The following is a 27404-nucleotide window of genomic DNA, read 5'->3' as shown; positions in this document are numbered from 1 at the left end:
TGATGGCTAGACTTCAGTCCCAGGATGCATGGCAGAAGGAGAGACCCCTCTGCTGAGTTGTCTGTCCTCTGGCTGCCACGTGGACTGTTGCATGTATGCCCCTAAAACTCACATCCATCATACACAATAATAATAATCAATAAAAATATTGGAAAGGATAATACATATCAAATTCAAGTTTATTTCTAAAACTAAGCAAGCTGGAAATGAAGAAAGTGCTCAGCAGGTTTTCACCTGTCAGGTAATTTGGTTTTCAGCCTCTCGATCAATTCCTTGTAGCACTGGCACTAGTCCCTTTTTTTACAGAAAGAGTTTAGGTTTGACCCTCAACTCTGGCTCTGGGGAGCAAAGTTCTATTTTGTCTATATGATAAACCTATCAACATATCCATGCACCTCAGGCGGAGGATTGTTCAAGTCCTCTCTCCTCAACTCCACACACCCAACTGCTAATCCTTCTAAGCTGGCTCTTCACTCCTTCCCTGTCAACACTCAAATTCTAGTTTACTTCAGTGACTCAGATGGACACAAACCATACGAATAAAAGTCGGTTTATTCACATGCACCTCGCAGACCAAAACTTTATTGCCTTCAAAGTATCACAAGAACACCGTGCTCAGCCCTCTCAGTACGGTTCAGGGTGGGTTGACAGTGATGGCAGCGTCAACCAGAGGCCATGTTGATCAGCATCCACAGCAGTTCCCATGGTGCTCCCTTCTGGTTGATGGCCTGACAAAGGCTTCTGTGTTAATATTCATCCAAATATGGATAATTGGGGTGAGCAGAAGTACTGAAATGGTAAAGAAATGTATAGTGTAGGCTTGGACTGTAGAACGAAAGACTCTCCTGATCATCATCACATCACATCGAAGGTTCTTATTTACTGGCTATATAATCTGTCTTATTGCCACAAAATGACTGCATAGTAAATATTTGTTAGTCATATCAAAATTTCACTTTTATTTCACCTTTTACTTCCCCTGCTTGGAAGGTAATGGAACTTAGGCATTCAAGTGTGCAAACATATTCTTTTCCATCAACTACATCAGGAGTTTCCTGAAGCAGTAGCTCACCCTTTCTTACTCTAAACATTCGGTGTAAACAGAATCTGACTACAGCTTGTGTACAACGTTTCTACAGATGTGATTCAAATATATATGTGTGTGTGTATAGACCAGTGGTTTTCAGCCTTCCTAATGCTGTGACCCTTTAATACAACTCTTCACGTTGTGGTGAGCCCCAACCAAAAAATTATTTTGTTGCTACTTTATAACTTTAATTTTGCTACTGTTTTAAGTCAAAATGTAAATATCTGATATACAACCCTGTGAAAGGATCATTTGACCTCTAAAGGGGGTGTGACACACAAGTTGAGAACCAGTGATGTATTACACACACACACACATGAATATCACATCGAAAGTTCTTATTTACTGGCTATATAATCTGTCTTATTGCCACAAAATGACTGCATAGTAAATATTTGTTAGTCATATCAAAATTTCACTTTTATTTCACCTTTTATTTCCCCTGCTTGGAAGATAATGGAACTTAGGCATTCAAGTGTGCAAACATATTCTTTTCCATCAACTACATCAGGAGTTTCCTGAAGCAGTAGCTCACCCTTTCTTACTCAATGTGTGTGAGTGTGTGTGTAAGTATGTACAGTTTAATGCTGGTAATCCCAAATTTATAATTCATTAAGCTTTAACTCACTGTCCATCACATCAAACACACTATATTTAGTTCAGAAATGAAAAGAACAGCTGGGTGGTGGTGGCGCACGCCTGCAATCCCAGCACTCTGGGAGACAGAGGCAGGCAGATTTCTGAGTTCGAGACCAGCCTGATCTACAGAGTGAGTTCCAGGACAGTCAGAGATATACAGAGAAACCCTGTCTCAAAAAATAAAAAAAAATTAAAAAGAAGAAATGAAAACAGAATTATGAAATACACTTCCATGTCAAAGAAGCTCATCACGTAGTTTTTAGGTCTCTATACTTGAAAAAAACCCCACAAATATAAAGCGATAAAAAATATTTAAAATTTTTGAACCCTTCTAAACAGGCTTCAGTAAAATCTACTCTGCATATCTACCATATTGTTGTCAAATATAGTGGTTTACATGTTGGTGTGGAATCAGCAATATTGGCTGGCATGCAGTCTGTGAACTATTGAATACAGAAGCCCATATGTGGTGATCCAAGTTAACCCTGGTGGCAGGAACCCTGCTAATGTGACAGTTCTTTGTGAAGAATTTGGGACCAGAGTTCCCAAAGGCTCCCGTCTCACACTAACCCCACCCAAGTATTCAGGCAACTCTTAACAATCATATTAAACTCACCATCAGAAAATGAACCGAGTCATGCATTTTCCAAGGTTACTTACATATGAGCAGTAGCATATCGGTAATTTTTGTTTATCCTGTCTATAACTGCCATGTCCTCTGCTGGCAACTGGAACTCAAAAACCTGTCACATAAGTAGACAGATTTTTAGTATGAGCACATATTTGCTGATCTGGAAAGCACAAGCTGACAGACTGAACTGTGTGGGGATGATAGCTTCTATAAGATGATAGCAAGAAATGCAAAAAGGATTCAAATTATTAACGAAATGCTTCTCAGTCTTTGGGCTAAGAACAAATAAAACTATTAATGAATTCCAAATGAAAGTTGAATGCAAATATATTGCTATGTATAATATATTGACACCACAACACTACAGGCAAAAATCAGAACTCAGAAGAGGCTGGAGAAGAAACCAATCTGTCATATGCAAAGATCACAGGATGAACTTCATGAAAGATGCAGAGGAATTTAAGGACGACTTTTTAAATATATGAGCTAGCGATCGTTTTCACGGATACCCTCTGCTGTGTATATCCAACCAATGAGCGATCAGAATGTGAAAAATACCCTCTTATGTAATCAGAAATTTCTCAAATGAAATGATACATTGTTTAAAGGCTTCAGGAGCTGCCTCAAACAGGATGTCACTGTTTAAATTTGTAACGCTTTAAGGATCAAAACGATTTTCACTCATTACTAAACCATCAAAGTGAGTTTTGCCAGCCTCAAATGGCATCTGTCCCCCCATTGCTTGAGTTTTGCCTGGCCTGTATTTACAATGGTCCCTAAAGAACGGAAAACAACAGGGTGGCAGTTTTAAGCCTAGACAGGAAAAGAGTTTCCAAGTTTCCAGTCCTACACTGAGTGTGAAGCACACCTGTAATTGCAGCTCTCAGGAGGCAGAAGACAGTGAGTCTGAGGTTAGCCTGAATTGCATAGAGAGACTCCAGAGGGAGAAACAGGGAATAAAAGCATCAATGTATTTATTCCATTTTATTTTAAACTTATATATTGGAACTGGTTGGCTGGACAACTGTTATAGGCAACAGTATTTTCTTACTTGAAAATAAAGATAAGCAACCCACAGAGTGGATCGGTGTTCGAATACTCTTCTTTATGAGCATTAAGGACATGCAACATGAGTTTTTAGTGTGGGCTGAAATATCACATGGTCCAGTTCCTGCATTTCAGGGATCGAATGACAGGTTTCCGTTTCCTTAAGGCTACAGAGCACATTGCTAACTTAAAGCTGAAACCCAGCCAATCCTAACCTTTTACAGCCATGAACCCAGAATGCTATCAGAGAGTAGAAACTGCTCACCATGTGCGTGAAGCACACATGCGCAGAGAATGCCAGGGGCAGACACTCCACCCGGTGCTCACAAAGAGGCCTTCTTGGGAGAGACTCTTTCCACGCAGGAGCCTAGAGGCCCACAGTCTGCTACTCACCTTCATGTTCTCCTTGATCCGCTTCTCATTGAAACTTTTGGCGACAATCACAACCCCACGCTGCAGCAGATACCGCAAGGAAATTAGGGCCGGAGTTTGTTTGTGCTTTTCCGCCATGGCACAGAGAGTTGGGTCTTCCAAGAGATATGGGGCATTCTCCTCTACCCTGCGGAGAAAGGAATATTGACTGCTTGAGGTCAAGATTTGATGTGTTAGGAGGCTTACAGAACAAATGGAGGTGCTCACTCTAGACCCAGGACTCTTAATATGACCCCTAACCTAGAGAGGCTAGCATCCTCTGGAATATTTTCAGTTGTCGATTTACCCACCTTTTTGAGCTTGTTGAATTCATTAAAAAAAGAAAAACCTCAGATTTGTAAAACTGAAATTATTTTATATATGTCTTATGTATGATTTAGTTACAATCTTTTTTTGTTTGTTTGGTTTGGTTTTTTGGAGTCAGGGCTTCTCTGTGTAGCCCTGGCTGTCCTGGAATTCACTCTGTAAACCAGGCTGGCCTCAAACTCAGAGATCCCCCTGTCTCTGCCTCCCAAGTGCTGGGACTAAAGGTGTGCACTACCACGGTCCATCTTTAGTTATAATCGTTATTACCATTTCTCACATCGTTGGGTGCCTAGAGCACCATAGGCAACCAGAACAATGTCTTTTGACTTGCAGTAATCCAGGAGCTTGCTCTGGTTCAGATAAGGATGACATTCTACCTGTAAGCAGACAAGATAAAAAGGTTCCAGACTGTACTCCACAGGACTATGAAAAAAGAAGCATTCATAAGTAAAAGCTGCTGAATTGAAAAGTCTATACTGGTCATTCTCCTGTATAGGGGTTAGCCATGGCGCCCAGCCGGAATGGCATGATCATGAAGCCCCACTTCCACAAGGATTGGCATCAGCGAGTGGACACTTGGTTCAAGTTCACGCAAGGCCCGGCAGGCGAGCGCGCCGCGTCCGGCCCCATCAGGCCCATCGTGAGGTGCCCTAGAGTTAGATACCACACCAAGGTCCGGGCTGGCAGAGGCTTCAGCCTGGAGGAACTCAGGGCGGCTGGTATCCACAAGGAAATGGCTTGCACCATCAGCATCTCTGTGGACCCAAGGAGGCGAAACAAATCCACTGAGTCACTGCAGGCCAACGTGCAGCGCCTGAAGGAGTCCAGCTGCAAGCTCATACTGTTCCCCAGGAAGCCTTCTGCTCCAAAGAACGGAGACAGTTGTGCTGAAGAACTTACACTGGCCACCCAGCTAACATGACCTGTGATACCCATCCGGAATGTGTACAAAAAAGAAAAGGCCAGAGTCATCCCAGAAGAAGAAAAGAACTTTAAGGCTTTTGTCAGTATCCACATGGCCCGTGCCAATGTCCGGCTCTTTGGCATCCGAGCAAAAAGGGCGAAGGAAACTGCAGAGACATTGAAAAGGAAAAGTAACGCGTGGCTGGAGAGTTGCAATAAATTATCGTAAAGCAGAAAAAAAAGTCTATACTGATAGAAAACCTCAACTGCAAGTAAGTCCTCTTTTTAAAAGTAAAAACAGAGAAGCAGCAGCGCAGGCAGACTGAAGACACCCAGAGGCTCACCTGCCTGCCCGCCCCCTCCCCCGCCCGCTCCCCCACCCGCTCCCCCACCCGCTCCCCCACCCCACCTGCCCTCAGTGTGACTGGCCCATAGTGCGAGCCAATACAAATGAAAGTATGCCGTGGAGATATGGGAGAGAAAGAGAAATGGAATGGTTTAAGCACTATGAAAAGAGGTAGAACTGGGGAGGTGAGGGTGGAGAGATAGCCTGCATGAGTAGCCTGCCCTGCCACCTGAGACCATAGTGAGGTTCTGGCACTGCTGCAGCTGGGCCACATCTGGGGCCATGGTCATACAGTATCAGGGTGTCACAGTACTACCAAAGGCCATGTGTGTGTCCCTGGTCTGAGCTGCTGCCTGGGACCATGTTGATGTCCAAGAGCTAGGCAGAGCTAGTCTCACCCCTCACAGGCTATGGCGTTTGGAAGAGTTGACTCAGCATCTCGCTACAGCGCTCCGGAGAGCCGGCCCTGCACCTCACCTGGGCAGTACAGTGGAGCTGGCCCTGCTGGTAAGGTGCAGGTGATCTGGTTTGAGATTAGGAAAACAGGAGAGCTGGCCCTGCCCCTGGCCTGCTGCGACCTTTGGTGAGCTGGCCCAGGCAGTGCCAAGAGCTCACCTTGGTGGTGTTGGTGCCGGAGAGCTGGTGGGCTGACCAGCTCAGCTACCACTCAGGTCCAGAGCTAGGACTCTGAGTCGGCCAACCTCACCATCTACCCTCTCTATGAACTGCTGGAGTGCATAGAGGGGCTGCTCCTGCAGATCCAAAGCTGCAGGACCTCCATGATATAGTGCAACAACAGGATATCTGCGAGGAATCCAGGTGAGGATCCAGTATTGATGGTGTAGCAGAAGCCAGATGTGTGGACAAAATGGTGTGTGTGTGTGTGTGTGTGTGTGTGTGACACACTGTGACACATCACAGCCTCCATAGTGAGATTTTTATTTTTTTAATTTTATTTTGTGGGGAAGTTTCAAGGGCAGATATGAAGGGAAAGGGAGATGATTGAGATTTGGGTGGGGTGCATCATGTGAAATTTATAAAGAATCAATAAAACGTTTTTCGAAAAAAGGAAAAACATTGCTGAAGCATGCTGGGAGTTGGTTCTAATGCTTTGCTTTATTTTGGCTCCCACAAAGCCTGAGGGTCCCTGCACCCAGCTGGCTTTGATTGACAATAAAGAATTGACATACAGCCAATGGCTGGGCAGGGAGATGGGGCGGGACTTGTGGGCAAGGAAGGGAGAGAGAGAGAGAGAGAGAGAGAGAGAGAGAGAGAGAGAGAGAAAGGAGGGGGAGAGAGAGACAGGGAGAGAGACAGAGAGAGACAGACAAAGAGAGAGACAGAGACACAGAGAGAGACAGAGACAGAGAGAGAAAGAGAGAGAGAGAGAAAATCTTCATGACAGGGAAGCAGAAAGACCAAACTTAAAGGCCAGTCAGAATGTGAGAATCTGGGAAAGTGGCTCTGGTGGCCACTTCCCCATTGGGTCCAAGGTAGCAGAGATGAAATACAGATTGTCAAAGATGTTAACTCAGGAATACCGGAGGGGAGTGTTTGCTAGCCTCAGAGAGATTTAGAAGTGCCCAGCCATTGAATTAGTCAAGGCATATCAAAATTAGCTGGCACCACCCTCCCCGTGTGTGTGTGTGTGTGTGTGTGTGTGTTTCATTTGTGAATCCAGAGAGTTCTTGGGCGGATGCAGCGGTGCTCTTGACCTGCTGGGAGCCAGAGGTGTTTAGTGAATTCACCACTACAGAGTCGGAGCTAACTCTGGACCACAGAACGCAGATAAAATTCAGAGAGCGAAAGAATTACAGATGCTGCATGGTGAAGACGCTCACTGAGCTTTGGGTTTTGAACCGCACCAATAAAGCAAGATTTTGGGTGAAGACTCACGAGGGCAGGTATGAAGGGCAATAAGTTTGGTAGGTTTCTGCTGGTGACATCTGGGTATACTTGGGCATCACAGCAGTGAGGGGTGGGTGAAGGAGCATGCCGCCACATGCCTGTCAGACCCAGTTCAATCTCCGGAACCCTTGTAAAGGTGGAAAGAGAAAGCCAGCTCCACGAGGTTGACCTCTGACGTCCACACATGAACCACAGCATGCCCGACCCCTCTCCCAGAGAGAGAGAGAAAGAGAGAGACAGAGAGAGAGATAGACAGAAAGATAGCATTCCTACAAATATACATACAAAATAAAAAAATTGTTTTAAAAAAAAATCCCCCAGGGAAGATCACATCAGTTGGTTATACAATAGTCAGCCTTGAAAACATATGTACAAGTAACACTACAAACTGGGCAAGTTGTACTTATGTAGTCAGGATATATATATATATATATATATATATATATACACATACATATATATATATATATATCACTCACCTGGTTGCACACAGGCTTGTACTTGAGCCCTGGCTTGTTCAGGATCATCTCCAGCTGCCTGCGGTTAAAGTTGGACACCCCAATGGACTTGGCTAACCCCGACTCCTTGCACTTCTCCATGGCCTGGGGTAGGGTGGTAAAGAACACTTTATGAAGGCCATCATGGATGGTTATAAATGCAATGTTACATTGCTAGAAAGAACACTGCCAGGGAAGGGAAATAAAGCTAACTGCATTGGTTATTAAGAAGAGAGAAACCAGTTTAAATGTGGACAGAAGGTGGCAGAAAGGATGCCTTTGCTCTCTTTAGAAGGCTGAGAGGCCATTGAGCACAGTGGAAGGTATTTCCCCCCATGCTTTACCAGTTGTCTCTCATATATTCCAATAATGCTTTCCTCCCCACAGCAGCAAAATAACCCTAGTACAGATATGAGTTTCTTTGTCTAAAGACGCATGTCTGATTCACATGTGACATGGAGACCTGACTCCCTCTCTTAACTCCCCCTGTGCTCTTTATCCCAGTACTCACCTCCCATGTGTCACAGAGATCCACTGTGTCAAATAACAATTCCCCATTTTCATCTGTTGGAATAAGATCATTGCCTGGCTGCAATAGAAACAGCCATTATAACCATCTCACCAACTTCATGACTGTCCTCAGAGCAATGTATACAAAACACACATATTAGGTTTCATAATTTTCATTAATTAGGTTTATACTTGAAAAAGATTTTGCATATGAAGTTGTAAGGAATATTTAAGGTAACAGATGTCTTTTCTTCTCTAATATCTATTATATGTGTTAATTCACACAACATTTCCCTAGGTTTTTATGACCTGCATTACTGTTTTTTTTTATTTGATATATTTTTTATTTACATTTCAAATGATTTCCCCTTTTCTGGCTCCCCACTCCCCGAAAGTCCCATAAGCCCTCTTCCCTTCCCCTGTTACCCTATGCACCCCTTCCCCCTTCCCTGTTCTGGTATTCCCCTATACTGCTGCACTGAGTCTTTCCAGAACCAGGGGCCACTCCTCCGTTCCTCTTGGACATCATTTAATATGTGGATTATGTCTTGTGTATTCCATGTTTCTAGGCTAATATCCACTTATCAGTGAGTGCATACCATGATTGAGACTGGGTTGCCTCACTTAGTATGATGTTCTCCAGCTCCATCCATTTGTCTAAGAATTTCATGAATTCATTGTTTCTGATGGCTGAATAGTACTCCATTGTGTAGATTTTTTCTGGATCCATTCCTCCATTGAGGGACACCTGGGTTCTTTCCAGCTTCTGGCTATTACAAACAGGGCTGCTATGAACATAGTGGAGCATGTGAGCATGTGTCCTTATTGCATGCTGAAGAATCCTCTGGGTATATGCCCAGGAGTGGTATAGCAGGGTCCTCCGGAAGTGTCATGCCCAGATTTCTGAGGAACCGCCAGACTGATTTCCAAAGTGGCTGTACCATCTTGCAATCCCACCAGCAGTGGAGGAGTGTTCCTCTTTCTCCACATCCTTGCCAACACCTGCTGTCTCCCGAGTTTTTAACCTTAGCCATTCTGACTGGTGTGAGGTGAAATCTCAGGGTTGTTTTGATTTGCATTTCCTTAATGACTAATGATGTTGAACATTTCTTAAGGTGCTTCTCAGCCATCTGAAGTTCATCATGTGAAAATTCTTTGTTTAGCTCCGTACCCCACTTTTTAATAGGGTTGTTTGGTTCTCTGGGGTCTACCTTCTTGAATTCTTTGTATATATTAGATATTAGCCCTAAACTGCATGGTATTGGTACAATGTCAGGCAAGTGGATCAATGGAATAGGATTGAAGACCCAGAAATGAACCCACACACTTATGATCACTTGATTTTCGACAAAGGAGCTGAAAACATCCAGTGGAGAAAAGATAGCCTTTTCAGCAAATGGTGCTGGTTCAACTGGAGGTCCGTATGCAGAAGAATGCGAATTGATCCATTCTTATCTCCTTGTACTAAGCTCAACTCCAAGGGGATCAAGGACCCCCACATAAAACCTGACACACTGAAACTAATAGAAAAGAAACTGGGGAAGACCCTTGAGGACATAGGTACAGGGGAAAAGTTCCTGAACAGAACTCCAATAACTTATGCTCTAAGATCAAGAATACACAAATGGGACCTCATAAAATTACAAAGTTTCTGTAAGGTAAAGGACACCGTCAAAAGGACAAATCAGCAACCAACGAAATGGGAAAGGATCTGCATTACTGTTTAATATCAGTGTGATTTCCTCTGGAGAAACATCTGTCTGCCACTGAAAATTTCAGTAGTTACATGGTCATGATTCCCAGCAAATAAGGAATTGCAGTCTTGACATGATGTCTTAGTCAGGGTTTCTATTCCTGCACAAACATCATGACCAAGAAGCAAGTTGGGGAGGAAAGGGTTTATTGAGCTTACACTTCCACATTGCAGTTCATCACTAAAAGAAGTCAGGACTGGAACTCAAGCGGGTCAGGAAGCAGGAGCTGATGCAGAGGCCATGGAGGGATGTTTCTTACTGGCTTGCTTCCCCTGGCTTGCTCAGCCAGCTCTCTTATAGAACCCAAGAGCACCAGCCCAAAGGTGGTATCACCCACAGGGGCCCTCCCCCCTTAATCACTAATTGAGAAAATGCCCCACAGCTGGATCTCATGGAGGCACTTCCCCAACTGAAGCTCCTTTCTCTGTGATAACTCCAACCTGTGTCAAGTTGACACACAAAACTAGCCAGTACACATGGTTACAGTGTTCCCAGTGTTCATTTCCAAGAGCATGATATCAAAGGTCAAAGGTTAGACATGGTAGCTAAACATTGTCCATCGAAGAACTGGGGATACAGCCTAGCTGGTAGGTAGAGTGTGTGATATAGCATGTGCACTGCCTTAGATGCAATCCCCAGCAGTGCGTGTATCAAGAATGGTGGCACCTGGCTGTAATTCCAGATCTAAGGAGATGGAGATAGAAAGATGACAAGTTCAAGCTCACTCTCCACTCATTGGTGAGCTAAGTAAGCCCTTGTCTCAAAAGTAAGCAAGTGAATAAACGAGTGAATACAGGCTGGGTCTGCGGACCTTTTTATTTTCAGTCATAAGAAGTATGAACTAAGAAGAAAGAGAACATGGAAATGGGAAGGTAGCTAAGATACTGAGCTTAGTACAAGGAGACAAGGATGGATCAATTCGCATTCTTCTGCATGCTGACCTCCAGTTGAACCAGCACCATTTGTTGAAAAGGCTATCTTTTTTCCATTGGATGTTTTCAGCCTCTTTGTCGAGGATCAAGTGGCATAGGTGTGTCGGTTCATTTCTGGATCTTCAATCCTGTTCCATTGATCCTCCTGCCTGTCACTGTACCAATACCATACAGTTTTTAACACTATTGCTCTGTAGTATTGCTTGAGGTCAGAGATACTGATTCCCCCAGATTTTCTTTTGTTGCTGAGAATAATTTTAGCTATCCTGGGTTTTTTGTTGTTCCAGATGAATTTGATAATTGCTCTTTCTAACTCTGTGAAGAATTGAGTTGGGATTTTGATGGGTATTGCATTGAATCTGTATAGTGCTTTAGGCAAAATGGCCATTTTAACTATATTGATTCTACCGATCCATGAGCATGGGAGGTTTTCCCATTTTTTGAGGTCTTCTTCCATTTCCTTCTTCAGAGTCTTGAAGTTCTTGTCATACAGATCTTTCACATGTTTGGTAAGAGTCACCCCAAGATACTTTATACTGTTTGTGGCTATTGTGAAGGGGGGTCATTTCCCTAATTTCTTTCTCAGCCTGCTTATCGTTTGAGTATAGGAAGGCCACTGATTTGCTTGAGTTGGTTTTATAACCTGCCACTTTGCTGAAGTTGTTTATCAGCTGTAGGAGCTCTCTAGTGGAGTTCTTTGGGTCACTTAGGTAGATGATTATGTCGTCTGCAAATAATGATAGTTTGACTTCTTCCTTTCCAGTTTGTATCCCTTTGACCTCCTTATGTTGTTGAATTGCCCGAATGGATCAAGGACCTCCACATAAAGCCAGACACTCTGAAGCTAATAGAAAAGAAACTGGGGAAGACCCTTGAGGACATTGGTACAGGGAGAAAGTTTCTGAACAGAACACCAATAGCGTATGCTCTAAGAGCAAAAATTGACAAATGGGACCTCATAAAATTACAAAGTTTCTGTAAGGCAAAGGACACCATCAAGAGGACAAATCGGCAACCAACAAATTGGGAAAAGATCTTCACCAATCCTACATCAGATAGAGGGCTAATATCCAATATATATAAAGAACTCAAGAAGTTAGACTCCAGAAAACCAAACAACCCTATTAAAAAATGGGGTACAGAGTTAAACAAAGAATTCTCACCTGAAGAACTTCGGATGGCGGAGAAGCATCTTAAAAAATGCTCAACTTCATTAGTCATTAGGGAAATGCAAATCAAAACAACCCTAAGATTTCATCTTACACCAGTCAGAATAGCTAAGATTAAAAATTCAGGAGACAGCAGGTGTTGGAGAGGGTGTGGAGAAAGAGGAACACTCCTCCACTGCTGGTGGGGTTGCAAATTGGTACAACCACTCTGAAAATCAGTCTGGCGGTTCCTCCGGAAACTGGGCACCTCACTTCCAGAAGATCCTGCTATACCACTCCTGGGCATATACCCAGAAGACTCCCCACCATGTAATAAGGATACATGTTCTACTATGTTCATAGCAGCCCTATTTATAATTGCCAGATGCTGGAAAGAACCCAGGTATCCCTCAACAGAAGAGTGGATGCAAAAAATGTGGTATATCTACACAATGGAGTACTATTCAGCCATTAGAAACAATGAATTCATGAAATTCTTAGGCAAATGGATGGAGCTAGAGAATATCATACTAAGTGAGGTAACCCAGACTCAAAAGGTGAATCATGGTATGCACTCACCAATAAGTGGATATTAACCTAGAAAACTGAAATACCCAAAACATAATCCACACATCAAATGAGGTACAAGAAGAAAGGAGGAGTGGCCCCTGGTTCTGGAAAGACTCAGTGAAACAGTATTTGGCAAAACCAGAATGGGGAAGTGGGAAGGGGTGGGTGGGAGGACAGGGGAAGAGAAGGGGGCTTACGGGACTTTCGGGGAGTGGGGGGGCTAGAAAAGGGAAATCATTTGAAATGTAAATAAATTATATCGAATAAAAAAAAAAAAGAAGTATTTCTTACCAAGATATGAACTTGAAAAAAAAAAAGATACTGAGGCTAGAATAACTCTTCAGTTTAATTTTCTCTAAACATCAAAGATAAGTCAGAGAAAGAAAAAAAATAGCAACAACACTCAGCTGTAGATTCCAAAGCTTACAGAAACTCCTCAGGGTGAGGGGTGAGGAGTCCCATTTGCAGCCCTTCCAGTGGTGGATACAGTGTAGACAAACCCTGAGTCCACCTAGGAAGTGTGACTCATTAATTCCTTGGGTTTGGATTCTTTTCGGAATGTTGAATGTGTTTACTAAGGAATCTGTCTTCCAGGTCATAAGCACCACTTATGGCGTTTGTCTGTCACCCTGTGTTTGATTTTAAGCTTTTTGTTTGTTTGTTTGTTTGTTTTTAATTTTTAGTTCAGTATGTCAAGGGTCATACAAAGGGGACTTAATCATGGAGGAAGATATCAATAGTCAAATGTCATTTTTTGTTGACTAAACAATTTCAAGATGGATACAATTTCCATTATCGCTAGACACGGAGTAAGAGTTATCATTTGTTTTGTTACATTCTGTTTTACAAATATTAAAACACAGACATTTACCAAGTACTGGCCATGTTCCAGGCACTATATCAATTCATTTAATCTATTTTCTTCTCTGTGAGTTATGTAGTAATATTCTTATTGACATTTATAGATGAGAATAAAGTCATAGATTTTAAGGAAGGACTGTAAACCAGTCAAAACTGAAACAAAAGTTCAAAACCATTCAGTATGATCAGAGTGGGCTGATGTACACTGTTATCCCAGTACTCGGATGATTACAGAAGGACAACCCAAAGCTGCAGTCGAGGCCAGCAGGTCAACGTGGCTGGAACCCGTTCAAAACTGAGACTGTGTGACCTGCCAGCACAGCGCTCTGCCTCAGGAGACACCACTTCTCTTATGAAAACACCTTTTTGTTCCGGTCACTTGCCTAACTTTGTGCAGTTATCAGAAGTCAGTGGACCAGGGGCCATGAGAGTGCATACTTATACTCCTAGCACATGGAGACAAAAAGGATCAGGATTTAATGCTAGTTTTGGCTACGTAGTAAGTTCAAAGCTAGACCCATCTCAAACAAACAAACAAACAAACAAAAACAAAAGTAAAGAGATTAACTTAAAAACCAGAAGATTAACAGTAAAAAGAGCCCACAGTTTGAAATGAGGATGGAGACTAAAATCAAGATTAATTTTTGTGCAGGAAGATATAGATAAGGCACCGAATATGAACAACCTTGAACCCGAACAAGCCATATTTGCTACCAACGGGAGGGGATGGAACAAAAGACAAACTTGTAGTAAATTTTATATATATATATATGTGTGTGTGTGTGTGTGTATGTATATATGTATGTATGTATATATACACATATGTGTGTATTAATATCTATATGCATATGTATAAATGTATGTGTATATATATGTATGTGTATGTATATATCTATATTTATATATACATGTATGCAGACACACGTCTCAAGATTTTTTCAAATACATCAATCTAGCATGATTTGGGTTCCTTGCTTTTCCCAGGACCTATCTTGAATGGATCTATTTGCTTGGGTCTGATTAAATCACCAGTGACATGATGGTCATGATGAAGATGCTGGTGGCTTACCTTCATTGACACTGGGAAATGAATAAGGTAGAGGTCCACATAATCCAGTTGAAGCTTTTTCAGTGATTGTTCCAAGCAAGGCTGGACCAGCTCTGGTCTGTGACATATGGAGGGAAGCTACAAATGTTAGAGAGTGAAAATTGAGACTTTTAAAACTGATCTGGAACTGATGACTGCAGAGCCAAAAACACCCTGTCAAATCTTGAGTTTTCCATTGTCTAACCAATAATGTCAAGTCTGATATATATTTGAATTTTATTGGTAAATCTATAGGACAATGGAAGAAAATTATTAATACTTGTGTAAAAATTGGATATAATGACAGTAACAACCAACTTCTGAGATGTATTTCACAAGAGATTACAAAGGAGGCTTCTATCTTATTCCTTTGTCCATTCACTCAATGGGAAAGAGTTAATATCCCATTCTTTTACATAAATGAAAGGAAATATTCATGAGATTTTTAATATGTATTGCATGCAGTACAAGACTCTATCAATGTTTTATGAGATACTTGGGAAGAAAAACTTTCTTCTCTATCACTGATGAAAGTAAAAATTGGATGTCAAGAATCTTAAGAAACATCAGTCACCCAAGAGATTAGGAAACTATAGTCTTACATAGCTCTGTCCATGTTAAATCACACTGCTTTCAGGTAAGACTAAAAGAGTAATAATTTTACACTAAAGTTACAAATTCAAACAGTGGTGAGGAGAGATGATCAGCTTCCTGTTTTCAGCATTGGTTGAACGTATGAAATTAAACACTAGGCCAATATGCCTAATTTATCTACTGATCAAATCATATAAATATCAACACATCAATTTCATTCATTTGCACACCAGCATACCATATATGTGCAATACCTTTGAAGTGTAGAATATATCTTCTCTCCTCACAGTGCCATCAGCAATCTTGCTTCGGATGGCCAGCCCTAATTCTTCTTCATTTTGGTAGAAATAGGCTGAGTCAATATGGCGGAATCCAGCATCTATAGCTATTTTGGTGGCTTCCAGAGCCATACTCTTGGGAACCTAGAGCAGCAACCAAAAGGAGTACTTTGATATCTGAGTGATTGAATTAGTTCCAGCACAGCTAGCTATTTACAAACTATGTGTTTCTGCTGTGTGGTGTGAGTTCTGTCTTTAGGGTGATGTGTCATCCCAGATTTGACTGGGTCTTTTCTTCTCAAATAATGAGAGTTGGGCATCTGAGAGAAGTTTTCAGATGAGCCAAGACAGTGTATATTGCAAGAGATACTGAAGAAAGTGTTGGAAGTCTCTCCTATTTCCACACAGAACGCAGAACACACTGAATTCCCATTACGCTGCACCTAGAGAATACATGAATATATTGTTTTCAGGAAAGCCGTGGAGAGTCTCAATTCCTAATTATTTAGCTGAGGCTTTACATAGACATCCTCTGTCAGAACACTTTAAAACTTGACTCACCCAAAGGACAGCATACATTCACAAACTATTTTTTTGTGCAAAAAGTTAAAAAAAATGGCATTCTTCTCTATTATAAAATAGTGAAAATTAAGGTTGCCAGGGTCTAATTTAAAAATAGACACTGTAACACATGGCAGGATGCCGTCTTAATGTGTCCCCCAGCCATTCTATCTGTATGATGGAAGTAATGGCTAGCAATAAAAATGAATACTGCTGGGATATAGTGAATATAATATATATTATATTCACATACATATGTATATATGTAATATGTATATATAATAATTATATAACATATAAACATAATAATTACCCATATAATATAAGGAAGTATTTAAGTAACTTTGCCTTGATGCTCAGAGACTTTGAACTTGGAAATTTGCTGGGGCTGTTAGGATTTGAGGGTCTCTTTTTTAGAAGATTTATTTATTATATGTAAGTACATTGTAACTGTCTTCAGACACTCCAGAAGAGGGAGTCAGATCTCATTACAGATGTTTGTGAGCCACCATGTGGTTGGTTGGATTTGAACTCAGGACCTTTGGAAGAGCAGTCAGTGCTCTTAACTGCTGAGCCATCTCACCAGCCCCTTGAGGGTCTCTTTTAAATGGACTAAATGAGCTTTTATTGCTAGATAGACATGAGCCTTTGGGAACTGGGCACATAATGTTATAATTTTGATCTCAATCTTAATTGTGCCCTGACAGATCAAGTGATTGAAACCTGAGGGCATCAACCTCACTAGTAGGTTGGTCCATTAGCAAATTTACTATTTGATGACATCATTAGGAAATTGAGCTCTGAGGAGGAAAAGTCTTGCTGGCACCATAGTAACTAGGTTGTCTATTGTCAGTGATACCACAGAGTTTCAAGTGATATTTTAAACACATACCAATCAGTTAGCATGACTAGCATTTCCCTCTCCTTTATAATTCGTTTAAGATCTTTGAGCTAGTCTCTTCAGAGGAAGGAGATTCCTGAGTTCAAGAACTGACTGAGCAACATAGTGAGATCTTGTCTCAAAATGCAGGGCTTTTGTGTTAAGCCTGGTGATGTATGTAATAGCGTTCCATGATAGAGTATGTGCCTAGCATGTTCAAGGGCTTAGGTTCAATCCCCTTTTATATATATATAAAAACTATAATCATCATTCTATTGACATGCCAGAACTTAATCCTGATCTGTGTTTTGGTACCCATTTCCAATCTAATAACCACTATTCTATGCTTAAGTCAACAAACGTAGTTTTAATACATGTAGTATTTGGTTTTTGCATCTGACTTATTTTTAAAGCATCTTCTAATTCATGCACTTTATAAAAATGACAAATTTAATTTTTTTGTGGCTCCACTCTGTGTGCATGTATGTGTGTTCAACAACATAGTCATCATTGCTTGATGGGCAACAACTCATAATTGTTACTGAGGAGTCTGCTTGTATTGCTCCAGCATGCTTTCTTTCCTTTTATAGATGGAGGAGGTTATGGTTAGATCATATAAGTGTCCTATTATTAGGAACTTCTATGTTGTTTTCTTTACTGTTTGTACTAATTCCCATCAGCAGTGTAGGGAAAAATCAGTGCTCCGTTTTTCCTGCACTCCCGTCAGTGTTTGCTTTTGCTGTCCTTTCATCATGGCCATTCAAAGGTGAAATGTTATCTCACTGTAGTTTTGAATTTCAAGACAGCATGCTAAGCCATAGTAACTGAAGCATCACTGTGTTATCCCGAATGACACCAAAGGAAGAAAGCACAGAGAAAATCCTGCAAATCAATAGTACAGGGAACTGTCTTTTAACTCAAATACATTATGTAGAATTGTGCATAACTAAGAATCATTTTTTTAACTCTTTTGATAAGGTTAAAATTATAATCCTACCTTGTGGTGGTGGCACATGCCTGTAATCCCAGCACTCTGGGAGGCAGAGGCAGGTGGATTTCTGAGTTTGAGGCCAGCCTGGTCTACAGAGTGATTTCCAGGACAGCCAGGGCTATATAGAGAAACCCTGTCTCGAAAAAAACAAATCAAAAAAAATTATAATCCTATTAATTTTTAAAAATGTTTGAGTCGAGCAGTGGTGGCACATGTCTTTAATCCCAGCACTTGGGGGACAGAGGCAGGCAGATCTCTGAGTTTGAGGCCAGCCTGGTCTACAGAGTGAGTTCCAGGACAGCCAGAGCTATACAGAGAAACCCTGTCTGGAAAAAAACCAAAAAATTTTTTTTGAGGTTACAACATAGTTTTAACATCTCTCCCTTCCTTTTGCCCCCCCCCCCCATAGGACACTCCTCCCTCTCAGCTTCATGCTTCTTTCTTCACTGCCATTGCATGGTATATGTATATACATATATTCTTAAATACGACCCGCTCAGACCGGATAACGCGTTGCTTGTGTGTGTTTTCAGGGCTGACCATTTGGTATTATATAACCAATCAGTGTGCTCATCCCTGGAGAAAACCTTTGGTATCATTCAGGATAACACAGTGATGCTTCAGTTACTATGACTTAGCAACCTGTCTTGAAATTCAAAACTACAGTGAGATAACATTTCACCTTTGAATGGCCATGACAAAAGGACAGCAGAAGCTCATCCCTGATTTCTCCGACTCTCAGAATTCTTTACTTACCTGTAGATTTTTGTGTAAGGTTTGTTTGCAGCAAATGGAATAACAGAGTGGAGAAATAACCTACAGTTAGGAGAAAATCATCACCAGCGGTCTGTGCAGGTTCATTTTGTCAGCTTGATTTGCATTTTTTTTTTTTTTGGACCAAAGCTCCAAGGAATTACTGAAACACACCTGTGGGTGTGCCATGTTGGCTTTTACAGAGGTATCTAGATCATGACCAGATCATTGGATTAATCCCTTGATTTCACTTAGTTGTGTGTGTGTGGGGGGTGTGATCTGTTTGGAGGAGCTAGGGGGCTGGGAGCATGGCTTTGTGTCCTTGCACTGTATCCTGCCCTAGATCCTGCCTTTGCTTCTCTTCTTCCTGCTTGTCTTCCACCATGAGAATCCTGGCAGCTGCTTCCACATTCCCCAGCATCCCCACCACCTCAATGCTCTGCTCAGGAAAAGCTGGAGTGTGGGAATCATAAACCAAAACCTATCAAAGCACCAATCCCTTCTTTGGTTTCTATTCTGACCTCAGTGATGCAAAAAATAATTAATGTGATATCTGGAAAATGACTACTATCTGGGGTCCATGAAGAACTCAGAAAACTCTGTAACAAAATTAATTACATAGAGGGGAAGTGACATGAATAGACAGATCTCAAAAAAAAAAAAAAACCATGAAAACATCCCACAAAGACATGACACACATGCCGCTCTGTGACTAGCATTTATGCAGTGAGGGTGGGCATTAAGCTTTCTCTCGCACTTGCTGTCTTGCTCTTGTTGTGTCCTTTTGTTCCTCCCCACTCCTGCTCTCTCTCTCTCTCTCTCTCTCTCTCTCTCTCTCTCTCTCTCTCTCTCTTTCTCTCTCTCTCTCTGCTTTTCTCTGCCTCTGTTACCTTCCCTCCCCATGTCCTGAATAAACCCCATTCTATTTTGAAAAAACAAAACAAAAACAAAAACAAAAACAACCAATTTCTCACTTGCAACCCGCTGGAAGCAGGCTTGTTCCAGGTTTGAAACTAAGAGTGAAGGCAGAAATAAAAACTACAGCTGTTAACCGCATGGCCAAATTCACAGCTTCTGTTGGCCCTCTTGGTTTTCTTCTGAATTCCAACACCACCATCCTTACCTCTTCTGGAGCAAAGGTTCCAAAGCCAAGCACAGGAATATGGTGGCCGTCATTTAGTTCCGAATAGCGCTTGAGATTCATTCTGCAGGCTCTCCTTCTGACTTCCCCGCAATCACTGGGTACTGATGAACAGGAAGATACACAGTCGCTGTAGTGTGCAATCATTACTCACTTCCTGTCCCATTTCTAAATAGAACTGTGTGTAGGAGAGAGGTAATAGCTCACATGTCCCAGAGAAGTAGAACAAGCTCAATGAGAATCTCAGAGTACATTAATATGTACTAATAAAGCATTTATTATATTGCTTATATTGCTTATTTATTATATGATATACTAATAAAGCATTTACTTTTAACAGATGTTCTCATTATAGTCTTGTTATTCCTGAGATTCTCCAGAGAAACCAATCCCATCATTTTGGGCCAAGTTTGAACCAAGCTTTGTTAAATATTAAATTTTTTATTATTATATATTTTTATTTTCTATATTCTTTGTTTACATTCCAAATGATTTCCCCTTTCCTAGTTCCCCCCTCCCCACATGTCCCATAAACCTTCTTCTCTCCACCCATTCTCCAATCACCTCTCTCCTTTTTCTCTGTCCTGGTACTCCCCTCCAATGCTAGATCAAGCCTTTCCAGGATCAGGACCCTCTCCTTACTTCTTCATGGGAGTCATTTCTTATGCTAATTATGTCTTGGGTATTCAGAGCATCTGGACTAATTAATATCCACTTATCAGAGATTGCATTCCATGTGTATTCTTTTATGACTGGGTTACTTCACCTTGGATGATATTTTCTAGATCCAACCATTTGCCTAAAAATTTCATAAATGCATTGTTTTTAATTGCTGAGTAGTATTCCATTGTATAAATATACCACATTTTCTGTATCCATTCCTCCATTGAGGGACATCTGGGTTCTTTCCACCTTCTCGCTATTATAAATAAGGCTGCTATGAACATAATGGAGCATGTGTCTTTATTGCATGCTGGGGAATCCTTTGGGTATATGCCCAGGAGAGGTATAGCAGGGTCCTCCGGGAGTGTCATGTCCAGTTTTCTGAGGAACCGCCAAACTGATTTCCAAAGTGGTTGTACCATCTTACAACCCCACCAGCAGTGGAGGAGTGCTCCTCTTTCTCCACATCCTCGCCAACACCTGCTGTCTCCTGAGTTTTTAACCTTAGCCATTCTGGCTTCTGGGGGAATCAGTATCCCAGACCTCAAGCAATACTACAGTGTTAAAAACTGTAACTGTAAGCAATAGTGTCAAAAACTGCATGGTACTGGCACAGTGACAGGCAAGTGGACCAATGGAATAGAACTGAAGACCCAGAAATGAATCCACACACCTATGGTCACTTGATCTTCGACAAAGGAGAGAAAACATCCAGTGGAAAGAAGATAGTCTTTTCAACAAATGGTGCTGGTTCAACTGGAGGTCAGCATGCAGAAGAATGCGAATTGATCCATTCTTACCTCCTTGTACTAAACTCAACTCCAAGTTGGATCAAGGACCTCCATGTAAAACCAGACACAGTGAAACTAATAGAAAAGAAACTGGGGAAAACCCTTGAGGACATGGGCACAGGGGAAAATTTCCTGAACAGAACTCTAATAGCTTATGCTCTAAGATCAAGAATTGACAAATGGGACCTCATAAAATTACAAAGTTTCTGTAAGGCAAAGGACACTGTCAAAAGGACAAAACGGCAACCAACAAAATGGGAAAAGATCTTCACCAATCCTACATCTGATAGAGGGCTAATATCCAATATATACAAAGAACTCAAGAAGTTAAACCCCAGAGAACCAAATAACCCTATTAAAAATGGGGTACAGAGCTAAACAAAGAATTTTCACCTAAAGAAATTCAGATGGACGAAAAGCACCTTAGAAATGCTCAACATCATTAGTCATTAGGGAAATGCAAATCAAAACGACCCTGAGATTTCACCTTAAATATTAAATACTGAACAAGAGATGGACTTTGGTTAGGGCATTCCCTGGAACCTCCCAGCTGGAATGGTCTTGAGTCAACCCATGTGTTGCAGGGACTTATAGGGACAAACCTATAGGTCATTGTACTTTACCATGACGCTTTGCTATTTTCCAAGAACCATGACTCCCAGAATTCTATAAAGTTCCTGGTCTGGTGGGGTTTACAGGTTAATTTTGGGCATTACAGTCCATGGGTCAAAAAGCACACCATGGGTCTTTTGTTTCTGCTTCTCCTACTCTTTGGCCAAGAATTATTTTCTTCACAGCTAAAGTTCACCCTTGTTTACTGGTTCTATGGTTTCAAAAGAGGAAAGGCACCTATGTGGGATCAACTTGGTAACCATTCCATGGTTAGTCATTCTAGAAAATGCTACATATCGAAAGGCAACTGGTTAGGAGAGCTTTGAGTCTGGGTACTGTTTAGCATATGCTCCATCTACCAAGCCCAGAGATACTGAAGAGCCGGCCATCTGGTGTCTAGCCCTTCCTTCCAAGTATCTGGGTTCCATAAAGGCAGAAGTGGGGCTGAGGGTGTGTCTCATCTGGTAGGGTGCTGTCCACATTGCAAAGCCCTCCCTGCCTTTCATCCAGAGCACTAGATCAGCAAGCATAGCGCTTCATATCTATACCCCCAGCACTCAGGAAACTGAAGTTCAAGATCACCCTTGGCTGTGTAGCAAAGGAAGAAGACAGTCTGGGCTACGTGAGACCCTACCTCAAAGATTTTTTTGTAGATAAAATAGTAAAGGTAGGAGTGGCCAAGTTTCTTGTGATTTCTCCCTCTCCTTTCTCCTTTGACACAAGAAGTCATTCCTTATTACAAACCAGAGTACCTCACAAAGTCCTTTGGTCTGAGCTCATGTTTAGTCTGTGTACAGGGCTGAAAACAATGTGGCGTTGGGGTTATAAAGTGCCTGGTAGCCGCATGTGGCATAAGTTCAAAACAAAGTGTACCCTGTGCCAAATTCCAGATTTGCTTGAAGAGTCTTCAGACTGGCTACGGACACGACACCCTCCCCTCCCCATAATTCGTGAACACTTACCTATATTAGCTTCATCCTGCACTTGAGACAAACCCAGAAAACAGCTTATAGTGGTCAACTGTTTCTTTGTTGTCCCCTGATTCTCCACGTGAGCCCCCAAATTAGAACCTTTGTTCTCACAGTAAGCACATAAGTTGGTGCTGGTCTGAATATGTTATTACCTTGATTCTTTTTATGATGAGTGCAGATACCAAAGCCTCACAGTGTATTCCACATTACACACAACTATCTGTTAGTTGAAACAAATTTAAAAGTAAGTAGGTAATAAAATATCATAACTGTGTTGATTGTAGCTACTTTAATTTTTTTTTTTGATATTTAGCAAGTTGCTTTTAAAGGTTTGAAATCTTTATGATCTGGAGCGCTTCTTTGTTTATTCTCTGGTTCAGTCACAAGTTTGATATGCAGCCCAAAGTAGACTCAAACTCACCACAGAGCCCAGACTAACTCCAAACTCACCCCCTCTGCTGCTTAGTCTCCTGGGTGCTACAGCACCTAGCAGTCCCTGTTTTTAAGACATTATCTATTTCTTCCATGTTAAGGAACTGAACAGCACCAACCGAAGCCAACTCTCCATTTCCCTTTTCTGATCTTTGCCTTGGTCTTATTGCATTCTCAGTATTTGCCTGTGAACAACCTTAGAACAGGAGCCAATATGAATTCGCTTAGTTGGGGCTGGTCTTGCTGATTTTACTTTTCTGACTAGAGAACTGATATGAAGAAACCAAAGAAAGTGCAACTATTTTCTATGAAACAATATATATTCTACTTCAGAAGTTCGTTTAATCTCACTGTATGTACCCACGCATGTGTGGGTGTTTGGAATCCAGAGGACAACCTTGACTGTTTTTAAGGTACTATAAATTTTTCTGTTTGGGGCTGTGTTTATTTTTGTGTTTTTCTCTGACATGATCTCTCTGGAACCTGTCAAGTGGGTCAGGTAGCCAGGAATTTACCTGTCTCTGCTTCCCCAACACTAAATTTACAAGTGTGTGTGTTACCACACCTAGCTTTTAAAATGTGGGCTCTAGGGTCACACTCAGGCACATACTTTCCTGGCTGAGCCTCCACTTCAGATGAGTGTATTTAATTTATGTACTCTGCTTATAATATTCAAAGTCAGCCTTGTTATAGAGAATAGAAACTTCTCCATAGCCCCTTCTGTTGAAGAGTAAATTTATTTTGACTTATTGATGTGTTAGATAAAATTTATAACCACCTTATCAACTTTCAATAAGTTTAAACATTTATTTGATATTGTATTGGAGCCTTTGATTGGTTCGGAACTGACTCATTGGTACTATTGACACTGAGTCTGAGATCATGATATAAATATCTAGTTTTTATCTGTTGTTTAATATATTTCAAGAATTTTCATATTCCCCATTATAACATTTATATATTTTATTCAATTTACTAATAGGAATGTTAGTATCATCACAGTTCTATAAATTTTGTACCATTTTACTGAGTTATTTATTCATATTTTATTAGATTTATTACTATGTAGGTGGTAGTTTTATTGCTTTTTGATAAATTTTTCCCTTTTCTCCAAGAGTCTTCAAATAGAGACGGATAGTGTGCATGCCTTTAATCTGAATAGTCTAGAGGCAGGGACAGGTGGGTCTCTGTGAGTTCCAGGCTAGCCTGGTTTATATAGCAAGTTCCAGACCAGTTTTCGAGACAGGGTTTCTCTGTGTAGCCCTGACTGTCCTGGAACTCACTCTGTAGACCAGGCTGGCCTTGAATTCAGAAATACACCTGCCTCTGCCTCCCAAGTGCTGGGATTAAAGGCATGCACCACCACCGCCCGGCTTCTCAAAAAATTCTTATTTGAGATATTTATTAATGAAATATATAAATCCATTTGTATCTGTGAAACCTGGTAAATAAAAATATGCTTGCATGTGCATGTGGATGTGCACTTGTGCCTGTGTGTGCATGTGTGTGTATGTCTGTGCATGTGTGTGTGTGTGTATGTGTGTGTGTGTGTATGTCTGTGCATGTGTGTGTGTGTGTATGTTCATTTTTGTGTGTCTATGCACTTGTAGGTTAGAGATCAGTCTCAGGTGTCACTCTTCAGAAGCTGTTCACTTTGTTTTTGAGACAGGGTCTCCACTAGGACCCTCACTCACTCAAGAGGCCTGGTTGGTCATAATTTGAATATGAGTGAAATAAGCTGTAGCCCAGGGATCCTTCGGTCTCTGCCTTTCCAGCTTTTTAAAAAAAATTACCTCTACATTGTTCTGGATTTTCTATAAACATAACACTACTATCTTTTCTCTCTGATTTCTTTTAAGATATTCTCTGTGCAAAAGATATCACTAAAAGTTAACAATTTTTAAAACAATGTGTTAATTCAAATATAGTATTTCAAATAATTTTTGAAAATTCAAAGAATTGGTTGCATTAAATATATTATACATCCTTTTAATATTATTCTGACAACACAATTTAATATATTTGAGATATTTTTTGTTTTATGAATCTGACTTGTTTACCTATAAATATTTAAGATGAAATTTTACAAGTCAATTATTAAAATCTGAGAAAATTTGAATGTGGAATTAATACTCGTGTGAGTTGATTTTTTCCCCAATCATAGCTCAAAAAGGCAGTTGCTGAAATCCTTGGAAAAACAAACATTAAACCTAGCTGTCTGTCTTGAGAAAACATATAGAGTTCCCTTTTACCTGTACCGTGATTATCACCAAAAGACGACAGATGTAGTGTCAGAGACGGATTCCAGAGCGGAGTGTTCAGCTTTCTTCTCCACGACCCCCCTACATCTGAGTCATTACGATTCTTCTAGATTAATTCCCATCCGATCAGCCTCCCCGCAAGGAGAGCTTACTCTCCAGGCTCTTGGAGCTCTGATCTTTGGGACTCTTGGTCACCCTTGCCTCCCCTGCTCACCTCCAAACTAAGAAAGCGGAGAAACTGCAGAGTATCTTCTTCTTCTTCTTCTTCTTCAAAGTGTTGTGGGTCCACTTGAATCCAACACAAATACCTCAAATACCAGATCAGTGCAGATGACAAAAATGTTTTGAAATCAAGCTGCTACTTATTAATCGGGGTTGTAGCACGGAGTCAGGAACTGACGGGACATTGAGCAGCATATTTAAAGGATGAAATCACAAAGAGGGGGAGTGCGGTGGCCTGTAGCCATGTCCAATCATATTTAAAATAAGGGGTTGAGCAAGGAAGTCAGGTCAGGAGTAGGTTTTTGGGCCTTGGGAACATGAACTTAGCTTGACCCTGCCAGCAAGATAAAGAAGGTGTCCTTGAGATATCTGGGCTGAAACAACTATTTCCTTCCAATGGAGCTGTTTAGCTCTTGGGAAATCCCTAGCTCCCCTAGAGCCTGGAGCCTTGAATTTAGTTTCTTCCTATCATTAAATAGAGTCTGAAAATGAAGTGGTAGCACTTAGAATAAGTTTCTTTTGCTTGTTCCCATCAAAAGGATTGAAGAGTATTGACTTACCCATAACGTCTTACTGTTAATTCCCTAAATGTTGAAAATGTTTCCAACTCCCACCCAAAAATGCTGATTCAAAGACTGTTCTCACCTCCCACGTCCTGCCTGACTGAGACTTCTAGGCAAATAAGGGTGGTGTCAGGAGGAGACAAAAGAAAACTAAGCACTGAGGTCATAGAGAAGGGAGCAGGGAAGAGTGTGTAAGGTAGGATCTGGTAAAATGGCTCAGTGTTTGAAGGTTCTTGTTGCTCTTACAGAAGAACCAGGTTGGCTTCCAACACTCACAGGGTAGTTGTAGCTGCAGTTCCAGGTGATCTGTCACCTCCTGCTTCTCTCCATGGACATGGGCATTATTCACGCCGTGCACAAACACGCAGGCAAAACACTCACATGTGTAAAATAAAAACAAATGAATTTTTCAAAACACAAGAATCTTTAGGATAAACAACTCGATGTTGTATTTCAGAGCATGACACAAATACGTCTTCTCTCACACCTCTGGCTACTTTGCTCCAGCTGACTGTCAAGTGACAGACAAGGAGGTCTTGTGGGAAGTGTTGTGTTTACTCTCCAGTATCCAAGACATTCTCTCAATTCAGATGCATAAACAGATCTTCTGGTAGGAATTCTGACAAAGGCCTCCATGTTAATATTCATCAGAAAAGGGACAATTGGGGTAACCATTAAAACTTCATTTAGAAAAAAGAATGCATACTATAAGAAATCAGTTCTTTAGTCAGGCAGTGGTGGCACACACCTTTAATCCCAACACTTGGGAGGCAGAGGCAGGCAGATTTCTGAGTTTGAGGCCAGCCTGGTCTACAGAGTGAGTTCCAGGACAGCCAGGGCTACACAGAGAAACCATGTCTCGAAACAACAACAACAACAACAACAACCAAACCAAAACAAAACAAAACAAAAAAACCACGAAATCAACCCTTTCATGTAAAGAAGGGTAAGACCAAAATAATTTTGGTCAGTGTTAAAAGTTAGTTCAAGGTGTACATACTAGTTACTGCTAAGAAGTACACTTCCTTTTTAC

At 41.2% G+C, this 27404-nt stretch overlaps 1 protein-coding gene and 1 pseudogene across 2 annotated transcripts; one reads left to right on the top strand and one right to left on the bottom strand.

Moving 5' to 3' along the window:
* Positions 1-534: 534 nt before the first annotated feature.
* Positions 535-25998, bottom strand: LOC127692712 (prostaglandin-E(2) 9-reductase-like). Of its 2 annotated transcripts, none has more exons than XM_052193323.1 (10): positions 25801-25998; positions 19839-19960; positions 15507-15674; positions 14641-14757; positions 8308-8385; positions 7779-7901; positions 4410-4519; positions 3798-3963; positions 2387-2469; positions 535-789 (listed from the first exon to the last, which is right to left on the bottom strand). In XM_052193323.1, the coding sequence occupies exons 2-10, from the start codon at positions 19917-19919 to the stop codon at positions 747-749; spliced, it is 969 nt and encodes a 322-aa protein (XP_052049283.1). In that variant the 5' UTR covers positions 19920-19960; positions 25801-25998; the 3' UTR covers positions 535-746. The 2 variants fall into 2 exon arrangements, with proteins under 2 accessions (XP_052049283.1, XP_052049284.1); XM_052193324.1 differs by lacking the exon at positions 25801-25998 and adding an exon at positions 25578-25794.
* On the top strand, positions 4648-5326 carry LOC127692713 (60S ribosomal protein L13-like; annotated as a pseudogene).
* Positions 25999-27404: the final 1406 nt, after the last annotated feature.

Source organism: Apodemus sylvaticus, chromosome 9, assembly GCF_947179515.1.
Source record: "Apodemus sylvaticus chromosome 9, mApoSyl1.1, whole genome shotgun sequence".
Taxonomy (NCBI): Eukaryota; Metazoa; Chordata; class Mammalia; order Rodentia; family Muridae; genus Apodemus; species Apodemus sylvaticus.
This window is presented reverse-complemented; position numbering and strand designations above follow the sequence as displayed.